Source organism: Typopeltis vanoorti, chromosome 17 (genome assembly GCF_054136105.1).
Source record: "Typopeltis vanoorti isolate ZY-2024b chromosome 17, IOZ_Tvanoo_1.0, whole genome shotgun sequence".
Classification (NCBI taxonomy): Eukaryota; Metazoa; Arthropoda; class Arachnida; order Uropygi; family Thelyphonidae; genus Typopeltis; species Typopeltis vanoorti.
The window spans coordinates 43,305,223-43,327,733 of record NC_143565.1 but is presented as its reverse complement, the minus strand read 5'-3'; the positions used below and the strand labels follow the sequence as shown (position 1 = coordinate 43,327,733).

The 22,511-nt window shown below is 35.2% G+C and overlaps 1 protein-coding gene across 4 annotated transcripts in view; it reads left to right on the top strand.

Moving 5' to 3' along the window:
* The window catches only part of LOC150097329 (ras-related protein Rab-26-like), an 86,478-nt gene extending 64,356 nt beyond the window's left edge, over positions 1-22,122 (top strand). For all 4 annotated transcript variants that reach the window (XM_090407685.1, XM_090407684.1, XM_090407686.1 and 1 more), the window contains 3 exons: positions 3,943-4,062; positions 15,415-15,491; positions 21,250-22,122. In XM_090407685.1, coding sequence (XP_090263811.1) covers positions 3,943-4,062; positions 15,415-15,491; positions 21,250-21,367 — 315 coding nt within the window. In that variant the 3' untranslated portion in view covers positions 21,368-22,122. The remainder of the gene's footprint in view (positions 1-3,942; positions 4,063-15,414; positions 15,492-21,249) is intronic.
* The last annotated feature ends 389 nt before the right edge of the window (positions 22,123-22,511 follow it).

Sequence of the window (22,511 nt, the reverse complement as noted above, 5' to 3'; positions counted from 1 at the left end):
GATGGACAGATATTATTATGTGGTATCTACAAGGAGTACAAAGGCTGATTGAGGGATGGCACCTAATCTACAACTCTGTCTCCACTCAATCCACCAACTACATCAATGCCATCTACTGCCCACTACCACCACTAATATTTTTACAGACAATCACAAACATCCATGCCCATGGCGGGATTCGAACCTGCAGCCTTTTGGCTGAGTGGTCCGCATAGCTGCTCTCCAGCCAAAAGGCTGCAGGTTCGAATAGCAGAGTAAAATGTAGGTAATCAGCATCTTGCCATAGGACTATGTAGTTGGGCTGCTGTTTAATTTATAAATAAATTAAACAGTGAACAGGTTAATGAATTTCTAAATTAAATAATTACAAGCTGTGTATTACATTGATGGAATTGGGCTGTAGGAAATTAGTGGCTGTGGATTTGGGATTGTCATAAAACTGGAGGTTGAAGATCAGTGGGCATGTTAGAAAATATCTCAAAGGATCACATAAATGTCGAAGAACACTTTGACAAGTATGGCAAAAATAATAGCAAATGTGGAAAAACATTTTACATAAACTTTTTTTTTATTACAGACACTGAATTTTTGTTAATATCTCATGACCATTCTCAATATAGCTGAATATTTTAAAAAACAAAATAACAATAAAAACAAAAAAGCATGTGTTGCAAACATGAGTTTTTTACCAGCATAAGGTAAGCTAGAAAAGCTAATTGAAAAACTGATTGAATCAATGTGAAAAACTAATTAAGTTTAAACAAATAATTATAAAGATGAGGGTTATGTAGTAAAGTCAATTTCCAAAACTGGGAAGTGATTTTTACTAAATACGTGATTTTACTTTGAGGCAGTAATTCTGATTTAATTTGGGCTGATGAATCAGAACATAACACAAGTATTTTTATCTTTCTATTAAATCTTTCAATTAAAAATGCTTTTATACAATATGCAGTTGGTCAAAAAGAGAATTCAGGAATGGGTGGATAAGAAGATGATGCTCTATAAGAGACAGCATGGCTTTGTGAAGGTGTGAGTTGGATAAAGAAATGGCTACATGATGACACTGCTGGATTTTGCAAAGGCATTTGACAGGATAACCACATGGAACTCTTACACAAACTGCAACAAATGGGGGATGGATATGAAACTGGTGATATGGATAAAAGAGTGGCTGATGGAAAGATACCAAAAAGTAGTATATGGAATAGCAGAATCCAGGAGAAGGCAGGTGACTAGTGTGTTCCACAGCTCTGTGCTTGGACCACTGCTGTTTAATTTATTAAATAATATTGGAAATAATTTGAAGGGAGATATTCAGTTGTTTGCTGATGCTGCAAAGTTGTTTAATAGTTAATCAAGGTGATTTAGAGAGCTTGCGGATGATTTGAATAGGCTGACAGTAGGGACAAAACATAATGGATGTCAATTTAATGTGAAAAAGTGTAAAGTTATGCATTTTGGAATACAAAGATTACAAGTTGTGTATCACATTGAGGAAACTGTACTCCAGGAATTTGATGAAGCCAGGGATTTGGGGGTAATAGTAGATAGAGAGTTGAAGTTTAGAGGGCATATTGCTAAAGTAGCCAGGGATAGCCCACGGGATTACTTGGTTATTGAAGAACACACTAAGAGATAAGGGTTTTCATTCCTATTTATAAAGCCTTAATATGACCACATCTGGATTATTATGCTCAGGTCTGGTCACCTGGATTTCTTGGAATGAGGAAGTAGTGAAGAGGATCCTGAGGCAAGTGACCAAGATGGTGAGATGTCTATGGAATTCTCCTTATGAAGACTTGTGAATTGCAACAGTTGGTTGATAGGCAAAAGAGGAGGGGATATGATAGAAGCATTTAAGTTGCTTAAAAAGATTTTATAGGATTAATAGAAGGGAAATGTTTCAGCACTTGGCTGGAGAGTTTAGAACAAGATGTCATTTCTGGAAGTTGAGTAAGAGTGTGGTTAATGAGGGTGTGGGGACTAGATTTTTCACTTGGAGAGTGGTGAATGAGTTGAATTGGTTGCCTGAGTTAGTTGTAAGTATATGTTTTCAAGGAGAGGTATGACAGATATTGTGTTCATAATTTAGATTTCCCATGATGAAATTTAGGACTCCATGGAGGTGCCTGTTCTGTGGAATAATAATAATATCTTCCAAACACAGATTCACAAAGGACTCCGTGTCTGGAAGATATCACATGATCTACAAAACCTGATGTTTGATGCATTGAAAACAAGGGTAATCCTGGTGTTTCACTAATCATACCAGTCTGCCTATAATGGGAAAGATTACATGAGCAAAGAGCATAACATACTCTTGGATGGGATAGAGAACAGCTAATTGAAAAACTGATTGAATAAAAGTAAAAACTAATTAATTCATTAAAAAAAGTTAATATTTTTTGGAGAACATAAGAATACCACTAATTTGTAAACAGAAGTGAAGGAGATTTTAAAGTTTACATTATGCAGTAGCATGGATAGCTTTTCTGATAAACCTTTGATATAAGAAATATAAATTATAATATCCCTCCTCTGTTGAATGTGGATGGGATCATGATTAGATAGAAATGTCAGTTTAATGTGATGCATTTCTTGATGTAAGAAAGCTTGAGTGGAAAACATCAGGTGTGTGGATAATGAACCAATTTTGTTAATGCAGACTTCTGAGAAGGATATTTTGGTAATATTCATTACATTTTGGTAATGCATTCCATTCACTGACAGTTTTACATATAAAAAATCTACTCCTCACACCCCTCTTATTCTTATATAACTTCCAGGGATGGCCTCTTTTTTTCCCCTCTTGCCTTCTTCTCTTTTTTATAATCTCATCTCGATTAATCCAATAAAATTCTCTCACTAACTTAAACATCTTTATCATATCACCTATCCACAAAACTCTGCAATCCAAATTTCTTCAGCCTCTCTCCATATCCAACATTCCTGATATTGTCGTAGTCACTCATCTCTGGATTCTCTCCAATGTTTCCACATTATACTGAACACCAGGTGACCAAATTTGAGCACAGTAGTCCAATTGTAGTCTGATCAGTGCTTTATACAGTGATACACCACTTCCTTATCCCTACATGTTAGAATCACTAAGATGCGCAGTCTTTGCAACACTTGCAATATGCCCTCTAAACTTCAGTCTACTGTCAACCATCACTCCCAAATTTCAAATCTCATCCATTTCCTGCAGTACAGTACTGTCAATATAGTACAGAGTCTTATATTTCTGCACTTCAAAATGCAACACCTTGCACTTATTAATATTAAAACTACAATCCCACTCCTTTGTCCAAGTCAAAAGTCTATTCATATCTTCCTGAAGGTAATTAACTTTCAGGAAGAGAATTATAAGTAGCTACTGATGTAGTGCTACTTATAATTCTCTCCAGTTAGTCCACATGATATATCTACAAGCAAGATTAACAGCAGGGGCCCAAGAACAGAACCCCATATATTTCTTTATTATCTGTGAGCTGATATGGAAGGGGGGGAAGAGAGGGGGTTGTTTGACATTATGTGATGAGGGATCCCAAAAATATTACATTATTCATTATTATTCATTGACTTTCCTAAAACTTTGACTAAAAGAGATTACAGTTTGTTTTTCTTGATGTTTTTAAACATTCTTCCTATACTAATCAGTATTTACACACTTGGCTACTTCTTAATGCAAAACTGTTGATTAGATCTGTACAAAAACTTTTTTATGACATGTGATGCCTCTCCCTCCTTTTTGTAATATTTCAAGGATATGGAATTATGCAAGCATACCAAACTTAGAGATTTGACAAACGTTATGTCACGTACACAGCCTATCTAACTTTTCAAGTTGTCTGTCTGTATAATAAACAAATGTATAAAATATCAAATTAAGTATATAACATGTCATTGATGGATCCCTAAAATCTTTCTCTTTGGTAGGCCTGGCTTGGAGAAATTAATGAGTATGCTCAAGATGATGTAGCCATTATGCTTATAGGAAACAAAGCAGATTCAAGTGACAGACAGGTGGGATATGAAGATGGTGAACGATTAGCAAAGGTAAGTCTTGAAAATGAAATGTGAAATGATGATATGTGTACAAAATAAAATTATCTCATCATCAGGATATTACTTTTCAAAACAGAAGAAAATTCATCACACTGTACGATAGCTGAAAAGTATGAAAGACTGAAAGATTAGATCTGTGTAAAATAGGGTACTTGCATCTCTTGCATTATTTTTAGTATAAGTATTTGCTAATATGTACAACGTACATGATATCTTCTTTTATCATGTACATTTACTGGTATTTGCAAAGGTAATGTATTTATTATTTATTATTATTATTAGACTCCGTGGCTCATCCACAGAGTCTAAGGACTCATAAAGGAAGGATCTCTTCTGTGTTACTCAATCCTATATATATATCATATCTCTCTCTTTGAACACATTCGGTGTTGATGCACAGCATACAGCAGTAGCCAATTCCACCAATTTACTGTATACATCACCTGTTGTGAGACCATGTTGCTTACTGGAAGGCCAAAATAGCTTAAAAAAAATAATAATAAAAAATCATGTTTTATCTCTAGGGCAGAATTTCTAACCTATCCACAGTACAAGCTGGCTGTTAATTACAAATGGCAGAAGAAAGACCATAGAATGGGGATTAAATTATACTTGATGAGAAATTATATTCTTGTTTCTATTTTACCTAAATATGAAGAAACAAAAGATTGTGTATGAAATATAATATTATATCTTCATGACCAGATTCATAAAGCTGGCTTAGCATTAGGTTGCTCTAGTATCTTATTAATGCATGCTGTATTCCATTTTTCAGCATAAAGAAGTGGGAAGAGCACTACCAAGACCAGTATTGATCTTTTTGAGATTTCATCAGTAGAAGGATCCATGAATATACTGAGAGATAAGCCAATGACAGAAGTCATATTTCATTATATAAGTAGCAAAATAGTGTATCACTTCATTATTACAATATTCCAGATTAGAGAGAGAGAGAGTTGTAGTCAGTTTTTCATCAAATATTAACTTTTTATTTTTATAATAGAGTGACAACTGAGTTGGATAAAGGGAATTGAATAATATAAGCACGTAAACATAAGAAAGATATTTAATTAGCCAAATATTTTGGTCTGAAAATTGCAGATGACCATTTTCAGTGGCACTACAAGAACAGTTTTAAAAAATACAAGGTGGAATACTAACAATAGATCATTTAAAAATAGAACAAGCCGTGTGATGTTATATCACTAAGTATTAAAGGGAATATTTTTAAGCAGAGACATGACTGAAATAAAGATATTAATTACTAATATTAAATAACATAAAATTAATATCAATTAATGAGTTATCTGATAAGACTTTCCCAGATTTTTGATACAGATATACAGTCATTCCGATTCAGATTAGGACAATGGAGTAAGGCCTCTACGCTTTCCTTGAATAAACGTTCAAATTTATAGCGGGATCTATGTAAGAGGCGAGTTTTTGACCAAAGGATGTTGTGGTTAGTTTCTATCCCATGCTGAGCCAATCCAGATTTTTCAGGTTTGTTGTGATGAATGGAGGATTGATGCTCTTCGATTCTTTTATTCTTTTTTCAAGAGAGCGTCCAGTTTATCCAAAATAGGAGAGATCACAGTTGCAGGGAATTTGATAAACTCCAGGAAGAGACATAGTTGAGTGTTTGTCTTTAGGAGAAGGAAAATGGGAAGATAATTTGTTAATAGGTGAATGCGTAACTGTTAACTCATATTTCTTCAGAATTCTTGAGATAGGTTCTGAAATCCCGGAGATGTATGGAATTGGAACTCAACATATTGAATCTTTGTTGTTTAGTGGTGGATTATAAGGATTGAGAAAATGTTGTGTACTCTTTTCGGAAAAACCATTGAGTTTCATGTGTTGTTGGATAGTAGAAAGTTCTTTCTGTAGAAAATTAGAAGTAGAACAATTAGTTTTGGCTCTTCTGATTAGATATTTTATGATTCCTGTTTTTTGACAAGGATGATGGGCTGATTCTTTAAGAATAAATTGTTCTGCTTCTAATTTCTACAGAAAGAACTTTCTACTATTCAACAACACATGAAACTCAATGGTTTTTCTGAAAAGAGTACACAACATCTTCTTGATTCTTATAATCTACCACTAAACAACAAGGATTCAATATGTTGAGTTCCGATTCCATACATCTCCGGGATTTCAGAACCTATCTCAAGAATTCTGAAGAAATATGAGTTAACAGCTACGTATTCACCTATTAACAAATTATCTTCCCATTTTCCTTCTCCTAAAGACAAATGCTCAACTATGTCTCTTCCTGGAGTTTATCAAATTCCCTGCAACTGTGATCTCTCCTATTTTGGATAAACTGGACGCTCTCTTGAAAAAAGAATAAAAGAATTGAAGAGCATCAATCCTCCATTCATCTCAACAAACCTGAAAAATCTGGATTGGCTCAGCATGGGATAGAAACTAACCACAACATCCTTTGTTGTGGTTAGTTTCAAAAACTCGCCTCTTACATAGATCCCACTATAAATTTGGACGTTTATTCAAGGAAAGCGTAGAGGCCTTACTCCATTGTCCTAATCTGAATCGGAATGACTGTATATCTGTATCAAAAATCTGGGAAAGTCTTATCAGATAACTCATTAATTGATATTAATTTTATGTTATTTAATATTAGTAATTAATATCTTTATTTCAGTCATGTCTCTGCTTAAAAATATTCCCTTTAATACTTAGTGATATAACATCGCACGGCTTGTTCTATTTTTAAATGATCTATTGTTAGTATTCCACCTTGTATTTTTTAAAACTGTTCTTGTAGTGCCACTGAAAATGGTCATCTGCAATTTTCAGACCGAAATATTTGGCTAATTAAATATCTTTCTTATGTTTACATGCTTATATTATTCAATATTTATGTCACAAGTATCCTTAAAATATCGGATAAAGGGAATGATGATACTACACAATGAATTGCTAGATTTTACAGAGACATTTGACAGGATACTGTATGGAACTCTGTTAATGCAAATTGGAACAAATGAGGATGGATATGAAGGTGGCTGATGGGCAGAATACCAGAGTAGTGTATAGAGGAGCAGAATCTGGGAGAAAGCAGATCACTAGTAGTGTGCTGCAAAGCACACTACTAGTGATTGGACTACTGCTGTACATAAATGATACAGAAAATGATTTGAAGGGAAATATTCAGTTGTTGGCTGATGATGCTAAATTGGGTATTGTAATAGTTAATCAAGGGAAAAGAAGAATAATAATAATGAAAAGATTACAAGATGTGTATAACATTGAGGGAACTGTACTCCAGGATATTGATGAATCTAGGGATTTGACTAAACATACACATGTAACCACAGTAATAAGATTTTTTAATAAGTAAATATTTCGTCCTAAGTATCATAGGATATCGTCAGTACAGTTATGACGAAACTTAGGATGATACTTAGGATGAAATATTTACTTATTAAAATATCTTAATATCGTCAGTACAGTTAGGACGAAACTTAGGATGATACTTAGGATGAAATATTTACTTATTAAAAAATCTTATTACTGTGGTTATGTGTGTATGTTTAGTCATGAATGTTCCACAGGTTTCATTATACAACAAAATCTAGGGATTTGATGGATCAATGGACATATTGCTAAGGTGGCGAAGGTAGCTCATAGGATTGCTTGGTTATTGAAGAACACACTAACAAGTAGAGATAAGGAAGTTATTATTCCTCTATGTGAAGCCTTGATTTAACCATGTCTGTGGGTTTTTTGGAATGAAGAATAGTGGAGAGGATTCAGAGATTAGTAACCAGCATAATAAAACTTGTCTGTGGAATGCTTTCAATTAGTTTGAAGATTCATGGGTTGCTAAAGGTGGTTGATAGGCATTAAAGTGGAAAACTATTTGCAAAGGAAATATTTCAACACTAGGCTAGAGATGCCAAAACAAGGGGTCATCCTGGAAATCGAGTAAGGGTGTGGTTAGCAAGGATGTGAGAACTAGATTTTTTGCTTGGAGAGTGATGAAGGAATGGAATGAGTTGCCAGAATATGTTGTGAATACTTTTTTAGTCAGTGAGTTTTCATGCTTCTCCAAGATTAATAATCTCAGAGAAGCATGATGGATACTGTGTGGATAATGCGGGTCTCATGCAATGAGTTTTCAGACTTCATGGAGATTTCCATGCAATAACAATAATAATAATAAATGATGATTTACTTTACTTTCTAACAGGAAAAAAAAAAACTTGCTACAACATAAGATGGTAGACTTACCAGGAAAACTAAATTTTTGATTCTTTGGAAATATCAAAAGCACTAGTTTAAGTTTCCCTTAATCTTTCCATGATATGTATTTAGAGAAAGGAGTGAGTGACATATGCAAAATGATCCTCCATATGGATGAGAATATAATCAATGGTAGAGAAGGTCTACAGAGAATAGTGGGAGATCAGGGGGAGAACCAGAGGTCATCCCTGGAAACTGTATAAAGAGGGTATGAGTAGGGGAGTGAGAGGCAGGTTTTTTTCGTGCAGAGTTGTGAATGATTGGAATGCCTTGCCTGAGAGTGTGGTGTCTGCAAGGAGTTTGAGTGTGTTTAAGACACGGTATAATGAGATGTGTGTGATAAAAGGACCTCCCAGATGAGTCTTTGACTCCATGAGGTCTTGGGGTAATAATAACAATAATAATAATAATAATCTATACTGGTGATTGTCATTGAGATTGTCGACTTCACCCTTCCCCCCAATATTCTTATGTACACCAAGTACTATGCTTGCTCTGTATCATGAAACAGCTTTCAATAATAAAGATAGATTTTTCTTTTCCTTTTTGGAATAGGCTGGATATGAAATAACTTCCATGTTGCACAAGTAGATTGCTAGTGGAGATTTGATTTGAATCCTCTTTTAGTTCAAAGGATGATCCAAAACAGCAGTATTGAACTATTATCCAGTTTGTGTTTCAGGGATAGTGGTTAAGGTACAGTATGTTAGAGTTGAATACAAGACATTCCAACGTTTCCTACTTTTTGAACTTATCACAGATATGAAAACATGTATACACAAGAACAGGTTTATCGATAAATATGAAACTTGTAAAATACAACAGATATCAGATTGAGATCATCATCATCAGGGATAAAATAGCCAGATTCAAAAGGTAGAACCTACAATGGATTTTCCATCTTGGCAAGAGCTGTGAGCTAGATACAGCATCTGGCTAGTTAAAACTTGAATGGAGACATAATGCTGTTTAAAAAAAATTATAAAAAAAAACTCTTTAAAAAACTTTTTTACAGTTACTAAGAATTAGATTATTCCATACTTTTGATAATGTAGGATTGTTCTGATTTAGACTGGTTGCTGCAATAAAGCTTTAGAGCTTTCTCTAAATAAGTGTTTATATTTAACTTCTGTGGATTACTCAGACTTCTTGGTTTTCTTTTCTGTGCATCTGTTTGTCTAAAACACAAAAGATGGTATTCTGGATTGTAGCAATTGGTTCAATAGATATTAAAGATGTAGGGAGTTATATGAGAGATCAATTTTAGGATTCTCTGATACATTGAATCTTCTGGGGGGGGATTAAATCCCTTTAATTGCATGTTTGATTTAATACTGCCTAGTTTTTGTTCAAAGAGAAAAGTGGAGGAACAGACAAAGCAAACTATGGTGAGCAGAATATTGATTATACCTCTGTTTTTGGCTGGACAAAGGGGCAAGTTATGTTAACTATATCTGTTAGTTAAGGTTAGTTTTGGACTCCATGGAGATGCTGTAAAATAATAATAATAATAATAATAATAATATTCTTCTTGAGTCATTCGTCCTCCATCGTTGTTTAGGTCTACTCCTTACTTCTCCTGCCTAATGATTTCATCTCCACACTCTTCTTTCCACATAGCTTTTGTCTCGCTTTATAACATGACCAAAATGAATGGAGCAAAAAGAATGGAGCTTTGCCTTCCTAGATATGCTTCTCTTCTACCTCAGCAAAATACCTGAGGTAGGAGAGAAGGATATCTAGGAAGGCAAAGCTCAATTCTTTTCTTTTTTCATGTTGAAATTGATCTGGGAATGAATATTATGAATCTGTTTTAGAAAGGGAATCAGTGCATTTTATAGATGTAGCTAGATATTGCAAAAATATTGTCCCCCATAGTGGATCCAAAAAAAAGATGGCTGAGGATAAATGGACAAGAGCAGAGTATTCTTCTTATTGAGCTTCATTCCTGCTCAAGTGGGGTTACTGCAGCAGATCAACCTCCTCCATTCAGTTCTGCCTAAGGCCATAGTATATGGTGGAGTGGAGTTTAGGAGAATGATGGTGACTAGTGGAGTACCTCAGGATCTGGTACTAGGGCCACTACTGTTTAATTTGTATATCAATGACATAGGAAAAGATTTAAGAGGGGATATTCAGTTGTTTGCTGATGATGCAAAAATGAGGAAAGCAATAGTTGATAAAGGAGATGTAGATATCCTGCAGGATAATTTAAATAAATTGGCATTGTGGGAAGTGGATAATGATTGTCAATTTAATGTCACAAAATGTAAGGTTATGCACTTTAGGTTGAAAAGATTGCATATCGTGAATCATATACTGATGAGTATTGGTTTGCAGGAAATTGATGAAGCTAGGAACTTGGGGATAATGGTGGACAAAGAGTTAAAGTTCAGAGAGGATATTGAAAAAGTTGGTAAAATAGCACAATGAATTACTTGGATGTTGAAAAACACACTAGTAAGTAAAGATAAGGAAGTTATTATCCCTCTTTATAAGGCTATGATTTTGCGACACATCTTTACCACTGTGCATAGATTTGATCACCTGGGTTTCTTGAGGGAGAAGGAGGTGGTCGAAAGGATTCAGAGATGAGTGATGAAGATGGTGACAGGTTTGTGGAATACTCCCTGTAATGATAGGTTGAAGTTTGTGGGTTATAAAGTTTAGTTGATAGGCAGAAAAGAGGGGACATGATAGAAACTTTTAAGATATTAAAGGGATTTTATAAAATTGATGTAAGTGAAATTTTTCAATATATGCCAAATGGTCAGAGAACTAGGGCCATCCATAGAAGTTGTGTAAGAGTACACTTAGGGTTATGTGGAGAGTGGTGAGTGAGGGGAATGGATTACCAGAATTGGTTGTGAGTTCCCATTGGTGAATGGATTCAAGGAGAGGTATGCTAGGATTTTGTATGTATAATGGTTGATTTGGGTCTCTTGTGATGAGTTTTCGGACTCCATGGAGATGCTGTAAAATAATAATGATAATAATAATATTTTCCTTGAGTCATTCCTCCTCCATTGTTGTTTAGGTCTACCCCTTCTGCCAATGATTTCATCTCAACACTCTTCTTCTCACATAGCTTTTGTCTCGCTTTATAACATGGCTAAACCACCTCAGCCTTGATTCCTTAATCTTCCTAGATACTTGGGTTACCTTTATTGTGCCCTGGATCAGTGAGTTTTTGATCTTATCCAATCTTATTATACTGCTTGCAAGTCTCGGCATTCTCATTTCAACTATGTCTATTTTGTTCTCCCATCTTCTAACAGTCTCACTTCTATAAATCAGTTCTGGTCTTACTACCATTTTCTAGATCTTTCCTTTTAACTTGCTAGGCATTTTGTATCACACAAGATACCTGAAAGCTTCTTAAAGTTTATCCACCCTGATTGGATCCTCATATTGAGTTCTTAGATCATGTGTTCAGAGTGATGGATACCTGGAATCTAGACACTTGTGGCATGTTTATACCCTGTGACGTTATACTCCCTGCTGCTTCACTAGGAGATGCACCCTGTCTTATCTCTACTGATCCTCAAACCAGTATCTTCCAAAGCTTTCCTTTATTGTTCAAGTCTTTCTTCTGCTTCCTGCTCACACTTTATACAAATCACCTCATCATCAGCAAACATCGATTCAGTTCTTAGCTTCTCTTTCAACATATCCCAGAGCATGACAGATAAGAAGGGGCTCAAAGCTGACCCTTGATGAACTCCACTTTTACTAGGAATGCCTCAGTGGCTCCTGCTCCACATCTCACCCTTGATGTGCTACTGTCATACATTCTTGTACAAAATGTACATACTTTTCTGGGATCAGTTTCTCATGCCTCTCCATATCTCTTTTCTTGAAACTCTATCAAACGCCTTTTCCAAATCAGGAAAAGACCTTTGATAGTTCCATATTGCTCTTCCAGTACCTTGCTATGAGCTGCCTTAGAGCAAAGATGGTGCCAGTTGTTTCCCAGCCAGTCATAAACCCAAATTACTGTTCACTAATTGACACCAAGTCTTGCAGGCTCTTCTCAATTATCCTTTCCCATATCTTCATAGTGTGACTTGTGAGTTTAATTCCTTTGTAGTTACTACAGAACTGGATATCACCTTTGTTCTTATATGTTGGAACCAGCATACTCGCTCTCTGTCTCTCTCTCTTCCTCTGACATTTTCTCAGTTTCAATGATTCTATTAAAGGCATCCATTAATAGAGTTACATTCAGTTCACTTAGACATTTCCATACTTTTATGGAAATGCTACCAGGTCCAACTGCCTTCCCATTTTTCACCTTTCTATGCTATGTGCATTCGGTTCTTCCTAAGTATAGTACTGTCCTTTCTCTTGATCATTTCTGGCTTGGTATATATCTTTACTTTTCCATTCTTTATGTTTGGCTATCCTGAGGGCTTTTTTGACCCCTTCCTTGTTATTCAGACTTTCATACAGGTTAGAAAATAGGCTTCAGCTTTAGATCTTGCTACTGCTCTCTTTGCCTTTTTCTTTGCTTCTCTATATTCTGTTCTGCTATTCTCGTCACCTACTCTATTTCTCTTCTGCTTTGCCATTTTAATTTTTCTAAATACACTTTTGTACCTTATCATTCCACCACCATGTTTCCTTCTATCTTCCTGTTGTCTGGCCCAACACCTCTTTTCAAATATTACGGATGTTTTCTATTTTCTTTTCTCATTTTCCATTAGTTCATTTTCAGCAATTGTTGCTTGTACCTTTTTGACAAACTCTTCTCTAAAGTCATTTTCTCCTAGCTTTCACCATCTTGTTTTGATGATCCCTTTCACCTGCTTCTGTTTTACCCCTTTTATTTCCACTTGTCAGAGTCGGAGCCTGTGTTGTTCTGCCACTGCCTCTCCTGGTATTACCTTACAATTATTGATATTCTTCATATGTTCTCTTCCGCAGAGTATATAGTCCACCTGGGAGTGCACATCTCCCAACTGTAGATCTACCTGTGGTGTGGTGATGTTCTACAGAAGGTGTTCAGTATAGCAAGATTCCCTTTCCTTTCAAAATCAGTGATCTTATCACCCTCACTGTTCCTTGTGCTAACTGCATATCTCCTTTGTATTGTCTCTCTACATTGTTACTTTCTATGCTCTTTTTTCTTTTCTGTGCTTGTGGTGACCATTAAGGTCACCACAAGCACAGAAAATCTTTCCTACTTTGTAATTTAGTTATTATACATCAAGGTCTCTCCAAAAAGTTTCTTTTTCATCTTTCTTCCTCACCACTAAGGTGTATATGCACTGTAGATATTCTATCTGATATTCTATTCACTTCTAACACATTTTCTTTAAGTTTCTGATTGGTACAATTCCCACTCTATTCCACTGTCTGTTCATGCCATAATAAAATAACTTATATCCTCCTCCAGTCTCTCATGCTATTTGTCCTTTCTGTTTTTTTTCTTGCATACACATAGTATCATGAACCTTCTCTGCTGCATCAAATCTCCATCCTGTCGGCTTCTTCTTCCAGTTAGGGAACCCACATTCAGAGTTCCTATTCTAATTATGAATGTTACTATGTATACAGAGGCTTCATATCAATTACCTTATTATAACCAAAGTCAAAAAGAGTTTGGTTTCTTTCTTTCTCTCTCTCTCTCTCTCTCTCTCTCTCTCTCTCCCAAAATTCAATCCCAAATATCAGTTGTATTTTATTATCATATACCTCTTGTGTATACATGTTCTTGTTATTCATCTCTGTCAAAACTACTTATGAGAATTCAGTTTAATTTACTCAGGTTTGTTTGCCATTCAAATTTTACATTTTTAAATTTGAAAGGAAAAAATGAATTAAAAATTTTAAATTTATTATTATTATAATTATTATTAGTACTACTTTTATTAACTTACCTCCATGAAGCCAATAGGAAATTATAATCTTATTTAATCCTTTATCCAAGATACTTGCATAGGAAGTATCTTTACCATAATATCACTTGGCTACTACTAGATAGGCTACTTGTATATAAGGGACTTCACATCAATTGCCTCAGTATACCATAATGCAAAACACACTTCCTTTTGGATGCATATACTGTTATGCATTATGGGAGGGTCACTATCTGGACTGTAGCTCCCACTGATGAGATCTCAATAAAGATCAAAATGAATCTGGGTAGTGACCCTTGTCACAATGCATAGCAACATGTCTGAAAGGAAGTGTGTTTTGCATTATGAGATATAAGGTAATTGATATGAAGCCTCTGTATACAAGTAACCTGTGTGAAGATACTTCATGTGCAAACCTTGTTTGCTTATTGAATAAAGGATTAAACAAGAATATAATTTCTTGTCAAGTATAATTTGCTTTGTAATCAAGTGAAAAAAAACTTACAACTCTTTCTCTCATACAGAGTATTTTAATAATAAGTTGATATACCTATTATGCTGCTTGTATATAAAATATAGGACTTCTGCATTAATTCAACTTTGATATTTTTTTGGATCTGGATGAGACCTCAATAAAGGTTGAAACCATCCTTGGATAGTTATTCTTCATATAATACATAACAGTATACATGTGTAAAGGAAGTATGTATGCCTAGCATTATGGGATGCTACGGCAATTGATGTGAAATCAACAGTTTCTATATACAAATTGGCTAGTTGGGAAGATACTTCACATGCAAACTTTACTTACACTTGGATAAAGGATTATACAAGAATATACGAGTAATTTCTTGTCAAGTATAATTCACTTTGTAACCAAGGGAAACAACTGGTAAGAAGCCAACAGTTTCAATTTCACAAAGCATTATGACAGTGCATTATATTCTTCTGCCACTCCCCCCCCACACACACACACACTACAACAACAACAAAAACAAAAAAATGTACTCTTCACTTCCTTTCTCACTACGTTGTAATACAACTTTCAGGAATATTACAAAAAAAAAACCCAGATAACTACATATTCAGTATATGTACTGAACGGAGGTGTCGAAGTTCAGTACTTTTTTTTTTGCACCATACCGTATTATTCTTATCGTAAAAATGTATGTACATGAATAAATTTATGATTCTAGGGTTTTAATAATTTCAGGAATATGGAGTTGCTTTCATGGAAACCAGTGCAAAGACAGGCGTGAATGTAGAACTTGCATTCATGGCAGTGGCTAGGTAAGGCTGTCCTTTTTATGAGTGTCATATTTTAATTTTAATACATACGTGTTTCTATGAAATATCAGAATTTCTGAATAATGATAACCTAAATTGTATATTATCTGTTTCATGATGGAGGTAGGATGGATAATTATAACAAAACCAAACTGTGGGAAGGATTCTCTATCTTAGTTGGTATTGGCAGTGACCTTTATTATTTATATGGGCACTTCATAGAGTCAAAAAAACTCATCACAGGAGACCCACTCTATTCATTAACACAATACCTATCATACAACTCCTTAAACCTATTCATTGTTGGGGTGCTCACAACCACCTCTGGTAACCCATTCCACTCATTCACCACTCTCAAGAAAAGAACCTAGTCTGCATACACACTCTTAGACAGCTTCCAAGTGACCCTTGTTTTCCTCCTATTCCCCTTTGATTGGGAAAATCTGTGGTATGAATCTCTTGAATTCTAAGATTTAATTCAAAGAATGTTAGATGGGATTCATACATGTGGATCAGAAAACAAATTGTTTTCCTATCAATAAACTACACAAAGAATGCAGACTTTAACACAACATAGGGGATTATATATATAGGTTAAATGCCTTATTGTGACATAAGATTTCTATCATCATCATCAAGGACTCATTGAGGGAGGCTATACATTGCCCACACTCATTATCCTACTTTCTTTTCTTAAACTTGTTCACACTAGATGTACACACCACTTCAACAGGCAAGCTGTTCCACTTGCGGCTCTTATCATCCAATTCCTGAAAATTAGCCCCCAGGGATGGACAGGATATTATGATAGTACTGCATGAAAAAGTTACATCATTACTAACTTCCTGTCAACAATTTTCCTCCAAATTAATTTGTTATCTGTCAACATTCCTCACTCATCTAGCTTTCAACAAAACCTAGCTCTCATCCCTTTATTAATCACACACAAATTTAACTTCTACAGATATTCCTTTGTACACTCCCTACCTTCTGTATAATGAAAAATTTTTCAACTGATATCCTTACAGAATTTAATAGGGCTCCATCATATCACTTCTTTCTCCTATTTACCAGCATCTGCTATGCGTAGTTTCATTCAGCCCTCATAATCTATTCATAATCCCAATATTATCTTTGTAACTCTTCTTTTCTACAGTTTCTTCATCTCCTTGGAATCCATGACACCAAATTTGCACATAATAGTTCAGTTTGGCAATCATATGAAGGCCTTGTAAACAGGCAAAAAAACTTCCTTATCCCTAAATGTTCATTTCGACACTGCAATTGTCCTCTGACTTGTATTTGTAATTTTTACTATATCTGCCCTTTGAACTTCACTATCCTATCCACCATAACTCCAAGATTCCTAGTCTCATGAGTTTCTTCCAGCATAATCCTACTAATATAATATCCATTGGAAATCTCATTATGCCAAAGTGTATTACTATACATTTACTAACATTCAACTGATAGCCGTTATTATTTGCCCAAAGTTCCACCTTATTTAAATCATTCAGTATTTGCTATACATGTATCCCTGCTGGTTGGAGAGTGGACATTCTATCTTCTCTGCTAACCCAGGCTGATAGTCTTGTATTCCAATCCAATGTCCTCCAATTTATGCAACATCCTTTCATGTGGTATCCTATAAAATGCTTTATCCAAGTCTAACAGTATAATAGTATATCCATTCCCTTGGCTATAATATTATAAAATGTGAGTAAATTGGTCAGACATGATTTTCCTTTAGTAAACCCATGCTGTTCCTTGCAAAGTATATTTTGTTAACCCATTTCTGTATGCAAGTTTTCCAATTGCTCTAAAGTCTTCACCACCACTCCAGAGATATTGATTATTATTATTAACATCAGACCTCTATGGAATCAGAAATTCATTTCGGGAACTACACATTATCACACACTCTTCATCAAACCATGATACAAACACATTCAGTGTGACTGCATTCACAACACACTCACGCAATGCATTTTGTTTTCCAACCACTCTCAATGTAAAGTGCAAAGATAGATTGATCCATGAAAAGATAGGTCAGTAGTTAGACACATCAGTTTTTATTATTATCTCCAGACCTTCGTGGGTCAAAGATTCATTGTGTATCAAACACACAGCTCATCATGCCACGCCTTAAATACATTCACATTTTTCAGACACCACATTCCAATCGTTGACTACTCTCCATGCAAAAAACCTGCTTCTCACTCCTTTGCTCACAATCTCCTTATAAAGCTTTCAGGGATGACCTCTTCATACCATGTATGATCTCTTCTCCCACCATTCTATGAAAATCCTCTTCAACATTAATTGGATAAGAAGAATCCCTTGCCAGCTTATGTCTATCATATCATCCCTCCTCCACTTATCCACGACTCTGTAAATTGCATCTTCTTGAACTTCCTTCATACTCAACATTCCAGAGACCAGAAACTACCTTAGTCAATCGCCTCTGGACCCCCTCCTCCAATATCTCTTCATCCTTTTTTGAAAGCCAGGTGATCAAATTTGACCTAACAATTTTAGTAACGTGTCCACTAAATTTTGGATCCCTATCTACCATCACACTCAAATTTCTTATTCCTCCAACATATCCCCATCAAGTGTATAACTCTACACCCCATCTTTGTTTTCCAAATTTTAAATCCTCACACTTTGAACAGGCATAGGTTAAACAGCAATAGCCCTAAAACAGATCCACCCTAGTGACTTTCCTCTTCTGGGATATTGTTCCCCCCATATACATCTTGCTAATTCCAATTAGAGAGCCAGTCTCAGATCCAATGCACTACTCTAATATCCAATTCCATCTCATCTATTCTAATTTAACTATCGACTTATCATATGGCAATCTGTCAAAATCCTTTGTAAAATCTAAGCACACTACTGTGTATCCATCTCTCTCTTGTCTAATGCACCTGTCACTTTATTTTACTAAGTAAGCAGATTACTAAAACATGACCTTCCTTTAGAAAATCTGTACTGTCTATCAACGAGGATACAGAACTAGACTGATAACAGTGGTTATCAGCCCAGTTCTGGATCCTCATTCTCACTCTTTGCAACACCTGACACATAGATTGGCCTATAATTTAAAGCTTGAGTTCTCTCACCTCCGTTATGAAGCAGTACAGTCTTGCCTTGCTGCCACTTCTTTGGAACTTGATCCAATGTAAGGCTCATATTAAACAAATATGTCAAGGCAGATGTCAACTCCTTATCACATTCCCTCAAAATACATAATGATATATCAAGTCCCAGAATCTTATTAACATCAAGTTTGCTCAATTCCCCATGTACCTCTTGTTCACACACAGTCTGTCAATTCTCCCCCCCCCCCTCCATTGCTTTCAAACTCTGCATGGTCACATTCATAAGGATGAAATGTCTGTATGAAATGCTCATTTAATATCTCAACTATATCCTCTGCAGCAGTTATCTTTTTGCCATTTTCTTCAACTATTGTCATTCCATAATCATTCTTTTTTCTGCTGGCTATCTATCGAAAAAACTCCTTTTTTTTTTGGTTTTATTAGCTAACAACTGCTCATACTGCACCTTTGCTAACCTTACACACTGAGTCACTCTCCTTGTACTTCTTGCTCTTTGTACTCCTAGTGGAACTGATTTTTACCACTCATCTTTTGTTTCCTCCATAATGCCCTCTTGATCCATCTCTATACTCATCCATTTCACACACTTCATTTAACCTTCTGATCCTTGGAATACATTTAGACATTGCCTCTACTAGATAATTCTTGAATATCACCCAAGCTGCATTTCTGTCCTTTCCACCACCCAACTCCACATTCTATGCAATAGCTACAAGCTGTCTCATGAGCTTTTCATAATCACCAGCCTTGTAGTTCCACATATATACTTTCCTCACAGAAGTCCTCACATGGATGGCAACCACCACCCAGGTAATCACTTCATTGTCACTCTCATCAACCAGAGGAAGATTTGATGCCTCATTTATAATAATATCCTCTAATGAGATGATCAAATCCAAGACCCTCAATCCTTGTGTGCCCTCTGTTGCATACTACCTATGCAACAGAGGGCACACAAGGATTGAGGATTTACTGCAGACAGGACTATCATACATTCTTTCCATTTCTATGAGAACTTATCTGAGCTAAGACTCAAATTACACAAACATGTCAAGAGCCCAGCTAGTTTAGCTGAACATTCCTTTAGCATACATGCTGATATCCCATTTGTCCCTATTTCCCAATTCTTATCCAGGTTATGCAACAGCTCTAGAACCACTTTTCATGCAACTCTCACTCTCTTCATCAAATGTAGTGGTAGTACTGTGCACCATGTTACATACACCAGTTGTAACAAGTTTAATAGAGTTTAAGTGAGCATTCATTATTTGAACAATCACATCTGCTTCTGACACAATGGTACCATCTGCATTCAAAAAAGTTATTCTACCACATTCATTGCAGCATAATATATTTCATAACTCATCTCATCCTTATTCTCACAGTATTCCTTCCTGACCACACTTAGACTATTGTTCTCAGATCTGGTCCCCAGGATTTGAAGGGGATAAATTAACTGTGGAAAGGGTACAAAGGCGGATAACAAAGATGGTGTCGGGACTGTACAATGTTAGTTATGAGGATTGGCTGAGGGAGTGTGGACTGCAGAGTTTGGTGGATAGAAGGAGGAGGGGTGATATGATTGAGACTTTTAAACTGTTGAGAGGTGGTTACAGGGTTGACACTGGGGAGTTCTTTCGCTTGGTTGAACAGCGGGAAGAAGTCATGACAAGGGGCCATCCCTGGAAATTGCGAAAAGAAACTGTGAGAAAGAGGGTGAGGAGTGGTTTCTTTACATGAAGGGTGGTTGAACCATGGAATGCATTGCCTGATGGAGTGGTGAGAGTGAGAACGGTCAATGCATTTAAGGAGTGGTATGATAGACTTTGTGTTTCCTAGGAGGAACCTCCCTCGATGAGTCTTGATAGACTTGTGTTTATAGAAAGGTCCTCCCGTGATGAGTCTTTTGACTCCATGGAGGCCTGAATAATAATAATCATAATAACATTCAACTATTTAGGTTTACATGCTGGTTGGAATTCATTATAAGGTGTAATGGAATAAAAACAGCACAGATAAATAAATAAGCACATTTTTAATCAAGTCTATATTTTGTCTCAGTTACTGAAACAATAATTTTCAGTTAGGGAAACAATATTAATATTGTAAAAACACACAAAAATGCACAAAACAATAAGTCTAAAAGATTAGACTGAAAGCGTAAAATCCTATGAGGGATGCTCTCTGTGGGTATTGTTGTTTAACCTTAGCTGTTGGGTGGAAGAAACTCTTCTATCCATATCAAAAGTTTGTTCTCTAGGACCAATATCAAGTCTTGGAATACACTTTGGGAATGCTGGTATAAGGTATTATTGCAATATATTTGAAACAAAAATATTTAAATTGGGGAATGTTTTAAATCCTAAATGACCTTCCAAAATGTCATTCCAAGTAAAGGAACACAATTTTGTCACAGTTTCAGTGTTCGTTAAATATATCAATGAAGATATTAACCATGATTCAACACAAAGGTGGTAACCACAAAATATTTGGTATCCTCTTTCTATCCAATTTTTATGAGGGCACCAATTAATTTTGTTATGGTAGTGTATGTGACTAGGCATATTAAAATGTTTATAAATATTTCATTACAGTATTACATTTCAGTTGTTTTATTTGTACTGTTATATTTACAGAGATCTTCTGTACCGACAAAACAAGGAACCAGATGATACTAGCTTTAATGTTTCTGACTTTGTGAGGCAAGAGAGTCAGAAAAGTGACAGCAGCGGTGGAGGTTGTTGTAACAGTTAAGATAACATCTAATTTTAGTTTTCTGAGATTGACTGTATAAATCCTGGAAACAAGTGCACCTCTCTCTCTCTCTGTTGTCTGCCACTGGTAACAAAACATTTGGGATCATGGTGACCAAATCAAGGAAAAAATCAAGTACAAAACATTGACTAACAAATCCAGAGTTACCCTATCTTCAAGGGCAAAATAAAGTGGCTTCTGAAGAAGTAACGTGGTACAAAAATACTGTGAGGTTTGCAATATTGTTGTCAAAAGATTAATGTTTGATATAATAGTTGTTTCGAAAATATAATATATATATATATATATACTATATATAAATATATATAGTGTTGCCTGCTTATCTCAGCCTCCTTGTGCCGTTTATAGGTGGCGCTGTGGTGCTTCACATAAAAAAATTATTTCAAAGATAGGATCTTTTATTTTTGCATATTAAAAAAAAAATTGGTTTTCACATGTTTAAAAATTTTAGATTTGATTAATTGATTTAATGCCTTAATTTTTGTGGCCTTTCCCCTGAATGTCCAAGTTTTTCTCTGAAGAGATTTCACATTTAATTTGAAATGTCACTTATCTTTATTACAAATAGTGTATCGAGGGCTCCTATACATCAATTTGTCATTAAGTGAAAAATTCTATTGTAAAAAATATCTAATGCATCTATTCTTAAATAAGACGTGTGTTTGTGGTTGGAAGACAGTAAAATATCATTATAAAAATCCGTTAAATTATTTAAATAAATAATTCTATGAACAAAGAAAGGTGTACTGTTATTTTTTAATAACTATTTCCCATATGCATATGTCAGGATATTAATTTTTATTTATGAATCATAAATTTATAGCTACTGTTTTTTTTTTTTGTTAACATTGCTAACATCCCAATTTTTTCCTTAAATGTAATTCAGGACAGTAAACTACATATTCCAAGTGGACACACATGCACACAAACTGACTGCTGAACCTTCCCAACATAGAAACTTAAATTTTCAAACAGCCAACTAACAGGAAAATTATATTATACAGAGATAAGTTCAAATATACCTTTACTAATTAGATGAAACAGGTAGTGGTGTATATCTCATCCGAAAAACATAATGTGCATATTTGTGTTATATCAATGAATAAAGTTTGAATTTAGAAAA